This window comes from Grammomys surdaster, unplaced genomic scaffold (assembly GCF_004785775.1).
Source record: "Grammomys surdaster isolate TR1022 unplaced genomic scaffold, NIH_TR_1.0 143, whole genome shotgun sequence".
Lineage (NCBI taxonomy): Eukaryota > Metazoa > Chordata > Mammalia > Rodentia > Muridae > Grammomys > Grammomys surdaster.
In genome coordinates, this window is record NW_021604601.1 from 4,348,176 (window position 1) to 4,355,426 (window position 7,251).

Consider the following 7,251-nt stretch of genomic DNA (forward strand, 5'->3'; position numbering starts at 1 on the left):
TGTGTGTGTGTGTGTGTGTGTGTGTGTGTGTGTGTGTGTGTGTGTGTTCAGAGGAAAAAGTCAAGTGCCGTTCTCCAGAGACACTGTTTACCTTATTTTGACACAGACCTGGAATGTTTCAAGTATTCTAGGTTGGCTGGCAGTGAGATCCAAGGATAGTTTTATACCTTCCCTTCTAACACTGAAATTTCTGGCAAACCACCACATCCGGCTAACACTTTACTGACTGGGCCATCTCTGCAGCCTCAAGTCTGATATTTTAATTTACTTCTTAGTCATTTAGCTTTCTTTACACAGGTTATGGTTGACCACCTTAAGGGCATTGAAATGATAAGTGTGAATGGGATGGTTTATTTTTGTGTTACCCTTTGCTGTGAGACCAAGGGATGCTTGTCCCTCTGTTGCTGTGGAACTCTGAAGAAAGCCCAAATCTCTAGATGCTCCAGTTCCTTGTATAGAGTGATGTGGTGTTTTCATGTAACCTATTCATAGCTTTGCCCATTCTGTCCCATCTTCAGAGTGTGTAAGATGCAGATGGTATCTATGTAAGTGGTTGCTGTACTATATTGTCTAGGGGAAAATGACCAGGAGACAAAGCATATGCTCAGCTCAGAAGTCTCCATTACAGGCTGACAATACAGTAGAGGATTGACAGAGTCTGTAGGTGTAGGAACCATGGATGTGGAGGGCTGACTACAGTCTGTAAACTGAACAGTCCTATGGGCCTTTCATACTCAAAGTCCTCTTCAATTCCATCTCTTTATACTTCTTTAAGATGGAAATGGTTAACATTGACATACTTGCAAGCCTGTCTGTCCCTGGTTTCCCTTCCTTCCCTTCAGCTCTTGCTTGAAGCCCACTGCCTATCGTCCTTCTGACCACTTCTCCAGGAATGCTGCCTGTCTTGGAAGTTACTCTAGAGCAGTGAGTCTGCAGCACAGTAGTGGCACACCTTCTTGCTCTGTTAAATTGTCATTATAAAAGGAGGCATCATGGACTGTCCTATTCTTCAATATCATATATATATATATATATATATATATATATATATATATATATATCTCCCCAATATGGATGACTCTGCCTCTGAGTTCACTCAGGAACAAAGTAACTGGTTCAAAGCCACACAGTCAGTAAGCAGTGTCACCAAGAATCAAACCCAGGCAGCTGGATTCCAGCATCTGAAGCACTTTCTTTTAAAAGTTTACACCTTTTGAGATTTTATTGCACGCCAGTGTCAGGACTTTCTTGCGTATTACACATATGTGAATCACTCAAATGTATGAATATTCATGTAATCAGCCTATTTCAGATCATGTGCTTCATGAAAGATCAAGTAGCGAGTAGCATCGGAAATACAGGCTTTTTTTTTAAAAAATAGGATTGATCTCACCCTGTTGATTTTAAATGGCTTCTTAATTTGTGACCCCATTTTCCAACCATGTTGTACATTGTTTTTCAAGACAACTAAATGTTAAATGCTCATTCATTGTTTTATTAAATGCTTCATGTTGATCTTCTGGGCTTTCTCAGATGCCATTTGCCAATTCTCTTTCACACAAAGAGAACTTTCCGTTCTGTAGGATGAGTTTTCCTTAAGATGTACAATGCAGTGTGGGTCATCAGAGCTCTTTGTTTCTCCCAAGGCTTCTGAAAAACACACTTTCAATTTTATAGAGAAGAAACTTCCAGAACATTCTATGAGCAAATTCTCTTGAGTGTTGCTCCTTCCGTCATGACTGAAGGGCAAATGGATCACATTTGAAGCGAGTAAGTGGCTGAACAAGGCACCCCACAAGGGGATTCTGAGGTGCGCTGAGAGTCACACTGATGTGATACCTGGAGGAGCTCACCATGGCAGCATGTCACGTCTCACAGTGGGAGTCAAAGGCTGGTCTGCCTGACAAACTGCTCCTCTGATCTATGCTTCCTTTCAGAACATTTTTTTCCATGCCCTATGTGTTTCTCAGCCTCAGCCTCAGGAGCATTTCATGGATTTAGGCTGATCTTGTCTTAGCATAATGTCAACTCTAGCTCCATAGTTATACCGTCCATTTCTGGACCTTCCAGTGCATCTGTTCATTTGAAAACTAAAGTCATTGCCTGAGCTTGATTTTCTTCTTGATGTTAGCATAGAACATTTCTGGCAGGACTTTGAAAAGAAGCTCTTGACGACAACTTGCAAGGATTTCAGACAACTGGGAGGGATTTCTTTATGTCAGGCAGGTGACAAGAGTCTGCCTTTGGTGTCCACACCGGTCTGTGCTGGCACACAGGTTGATGCAAAGCTTATTAACTGGAACACTTGGTGCACTAGCAGTAATGAAAGACCCACAGGTACCACCCATCATGCAGTGAGGAGGACTCAGCCAGGATTCTGTGATGTGCTGTGGTATAATCAGAGCATGGAAGTGCATAAATTCTATTTAGTTCACCAGATACCTCTGGTGGCTCTAGTGTTTACACTGAGTTGCTCCCGTTGAAAGGAGAAGCGAGCTTATTCTTATGAAGGTGTCAGCATAAACTTTTTCCAGCCTCCCATAGCATGGTGTAGATAATTTGAGGTACATGGCATTCATTATTCCCCCAAGAAGCTCTCAAAGTTCAGATTCTCAAACATGAAGCGTGTATATTTGTCGAGATTATGAGGATGTTGAGATTATGCCTCTGGGGTTAATGGTCTCTGTGTTCCATCCACATGCCCTAAACATACCACACCATTACACACACACACACACACACGCACACACACGCACACACACACCACGTACCATATACACATACCACATATATACCACACACACTGCACAGACTCTACGAACACACAACACACACTACATACCACACACTACATCCATGACATGTGTACATACACATCACATCCATACCACACGTACTACATGAACACACACATACCACATACATACATACATACATACATACATACATGAACATGTACACCACATACATACCATACACATTGCACACACACACACACACGCACTGCACCCGAGGACTGAGTTGAGCATCTGAGAAATGAACCATTTGTAGCCTCTTCCAGGTACTGAGGAACAAGTTTCATGTATCTCCAGGTAATAATTGCTGCTTGGAAATAACAGGGTAGCCAGGGCCTGCAGGAGTTAAGAAGAGCTCCTCATGGGAAAGCGTGGGAGACTTTTGAGAGGGGGAACTGTTAAGCCTTCCCTTTCTCAGTTTCTTAGCTGAACTTTTGCTCACAGCAGGTGAGCACAGGCTCCCTCCCACAGGCAGGCTCCCTCCCCTGCCGCTGCGCAGTCTGTTAAGTAAACAGAGACATTACACTGAGAAAGGAACATTTCTCTATTTTGGCTGTGAGTTGTTATTTTTAAAGCTTCATCCTCCAAACATTTCCCCCATCCTTGTTGATTCTTTTCACTAGAAAGAAGATGTACTACTTTTAAAAAATTCAACCAGGGAATAAGAAAAACCCACCTGTAGTCTCCAGTTTGACCAATGCTAAGAGAGCCTTCCTGTGACAACCAGACCCACCCCCAGAGTTCAGAAGTGTAGCTTTCACAGAGTCCTCTCTGTTCATAGCAAACGCCTGATCATCCAGATTTCTAGTCAAAGCGAATGTATGTGGCACTTCTGCTACTCAGATTCAATGTCCAACCACTTGAAGATACATCTATTTATCAATACGTTTCTGCAAGATACTTAAAGGCTGGCCCTTGTGTGAGGACACTCCATTGCATAAGAGAACCCAGTAAAGTTAGTCTGAGGATACTAAACCACTTGCTTGAATCCTTACCTGGGTTGCATCTTGGGGAACTTGCTATTGTGTGTAGAGGCTCTCTATACCTTCTAAGGGAATATATCCATTTCATTGTATTTATCTTTTTCCTTGTCACCTTGTTTCCATTCTTGATATGTTATCAATACTCATGCCTTGTGACTCTCTTGTCCTACTTATTCTGATATCTAGGCTAATTGGTGGTACAAAATAGTTCCTCGGTAAACCTTGTGGGGTGAGTTAAAATAGAACAAGAAGAGAAAATAAAAAGAATTGTGTCGTTGGTATTCTTTTCTCTGGTTGGTAGAGGTGTGTGGTCTCCCTTACCAGTTTGGGTCTAAATTCCCTGATATGAAACATGAGAAAAAGCAACACATTAACCTTGCTGGACAGGAATGAATATATTAAAAGTCTCTTGTGTATTTCAGGTCAGTGTAAATAAAGGTATTTTGATTAGTAAGAGACACTAATAATCACTTGCTGCCTGGAAGAAAAATAGCAAGCTCAATTCTGTCTTACCAGGCACACCACAGTAAGTCCCAAAGGCTGGTGGTACAACTCTGTGAACATAGGGAAATCTGATGAATTCTGCTCCTTAAATGGAGGAGTGTATGGTATGTGGTTATATCTCAATGGAGTGGTCAGAAAAATGAATGTATCTCAGAAGATCAAAGACTGAGACAAAGAACTGTGGAGCTTCTTTTCTAGAAGTAAGCATAAAAGAATTCTCATATGCTACCAAATAGAGAGTGATCCTCTCAACCAGAAGATTCTGTTCTGGCACTCCAAATGGAAAGTTGATGTACAATAAAGACTTTGTAGGAAAAAATGCCAAGAACAAAATTGAAAGAAATATAAGACAAACCATGAAAAATACCTCTAACATAAACTAATTGCTATAATATACAAAGAGTTCTTAATAATCAATAAGATATGACCAGTACTCCTAAGGGAAAATGTAGACAAAGGGTAAGAAGAAGAAGGTCAGAGAAAATTTCATGCTAATATACATGGCATTCCTAATGTAGCTCAGTAGTAAGACGTGTTTTTAGCATGTGAGATGTCTATCTATTTTTGCATTTATAGATGCAGCTTTTTGAATGTTATATATAAGTAGTTCACCAAAATTAATTTTATATATATATATATGTATATATATATATATATATATATATATATATGTACTTTTGCATAGGATTTTTAATTCTAGAATCGTGTTTTATAGCTTCCTGTACATGGCATGAGAGACAAACATGAGGGTTATTACTGAATGAATTGTTGTAACATCATGATATTTGATAATAAGCTAAATGTGAATGAAGAAAGAGGCAGCCTACAAGATTTCCATCACATCCCGCCTAGCAGTATTTTAATTAGCAGTGGACCATGTGTACAACATATAACACATGCCCCAAGAGTAGATTGTCACTTAGTGAGGTCACAAATATTTTGATTGAAGTGCATTCCCTGAGGTTCACCCATTGACAGAATTGCCTAATTAATGGTGCATTTCTCAGAATGTGTTCCCATCAAAGGAGACATGATTGCTGGGCATTTTGTTTAGTGTCAAGTTATTTCCTCTGTTGACAAGAGAAGAGAATTCTAGGACAGAAGCAAAATCGAATACCCATGAGTACATTCATGCTTATGTCTGAAATGGTTTTTATAAAGGGCCTAATAAATGTTTGCATAGGCAAGACTTTAACTTTTTCCTCTATTTTCAGTTCTCCAAACACATCATGCCTCAGAATGAATGAATTTCTTTCACATATAGTATCTCTTTTCATTTCAGAACTAACCCTATAGATAAGACAAAGGTGCATGTGATAGCCCCTTGACCTTGCTCATTTGCTAGTTGTTCATACTGAGATTAAAATCAGAACATAAAGTGAATAAATAAATAAGTAAATGAAAAACTGTTGATACCAATTCTATGGTACAAGGTAAAACCATGACTCACCCTGAGTGACATAGAGCAAGTCCTTAGCCAACAATTCCCAACTCTTCCAAATTTATTCTGCATCTCCTCTTCAAGTCCCATGTACCACGAGGTGTCCTTTCATGTTCAGATCTGTCTCTCCTCCAGTCATGCATTCTCACTTCCTGATTGAACCCTGATTCTTTTGGGATGATATTGAACAGCCCTCACTTGCCATCCCCTGTAGCACAAGTGACCCCAGCCCAACCACACAGTCCATAGCTACCAGAGCTTTACTGGTCCTCAAGATTATCTCCAAACACATCAGGAGACACTGGATATTAATGGAGCACATCTTTGAACACAAGACCTTTCTCCATCCCTACAACAAGTACAATGTCCAGAATATAGCAGCCTGTCTACAGTCGTACCCAAACCACAAGCATCTTTGGTTACCTGTAAGCCACAGATCTCCGCTTACAACACAGAAGACTTGGCCATTGAACATCAGAACTCTTGTAATAATTTTAAGGCTTTGTTGATTAAAAACATTTTTTTTCTGCCTTGCCTTCTCAAATTTACATGAATGTTCACACTTGCTGCAAGAAAGTGAGTTATAGATTTGAGACTAAGGGAGTTTTATGACGTGAACCGGACATCTTGCGGAGGTTTTCTGTGCTTTAATGCTTTTTAATATTTGTCTTCATAGGAATCAAGGTAAATGTGTAGAAGGCATGGTGGAAATCTTTGACATGCTGCTGGCTGCATCAACTCGGTTCCGCATGATGAACGTGCAAGGAGAAGAGTTTGTGTGCCTCAAATCCATCATTTTGCTTAATTCAGGTGAGTTGCCAACTCGGGGGAATTTAATTCTGAGTTCTAGGGAGAAATATTCACTTGTAATTTTTTTCATCTTGATCTCGTTCATGGGATATGAAGTTTAATGTTATACATTGAATAAAATGACACGTTTCAAATAACATTTCATCACTCAATTAGATATTAGAACCATATTGACCAAGTATGGTGCATGAAAAAGGATGACTGAGATTGGATCCTGATCTTTTACTGACATATTTTCGTCTTTGTAGACATATGGGACTGCTTTTCTTTGTTTGTGTATCTGTAGATAGTTGTATATATTAAAATGGACCTAGACCAGGAGATGGTCCTTGCAAGTTATGACATGGGCCCTGGATGCACAGCTCAGCCGTGGAGTGTACCACTAGCATTCTCAAGCATCTGAGTTCGATGCCTAGCACCGATAAGAAAAATAATGCCATCAAGATATCAAAGAGGGTTCTTAGAGACACAGCTTGTATCTCCTGGTCAAAGCTGATTGGTTAAAGATGCACTTGGCTTGAAGATTCCGGAAAGAAAAAATAAACAAAGAAGTCCTCAAATGATGGAATAAGGAATGCAGTGGACAATGTTTCTGAACATACATTTCATTTCATCTAAGTGGCTTATGGTCCTGGGCTACTGAGTGACTTGTAGCCACTAAAGTTTTGTTTAGATGCTCTGTTTTTTCCCTCTCCTCTCCTCTCCTCTCCTCTCCTCT

At 40.1% G+C, this 7,251-nt stretch overlaps 1 protein-coding gene across 1 annotated transcript in view; it reads left to right on the forward strand.

Moving 5' to 3' along the window:
- The window catches only part of Esr1 (estrogen receptor 1), a 352,705-nt gene that overhangs the window by 317,089 nt on the left and 28,365 nt on the right, over positions 1 to 7,251 (forward strand). The window contains exon 7 of the mRNA XM_028764359.1: positions 6,400 to 6,533. Within this exon, the coding sequence (XP_028620192.1) occupies positions 6,400 to 6,533 (134 nt within the window). The remainder of the gene's footprint in view (positions 1 to 6,399; positions 6,534 to 7,251) is intronic.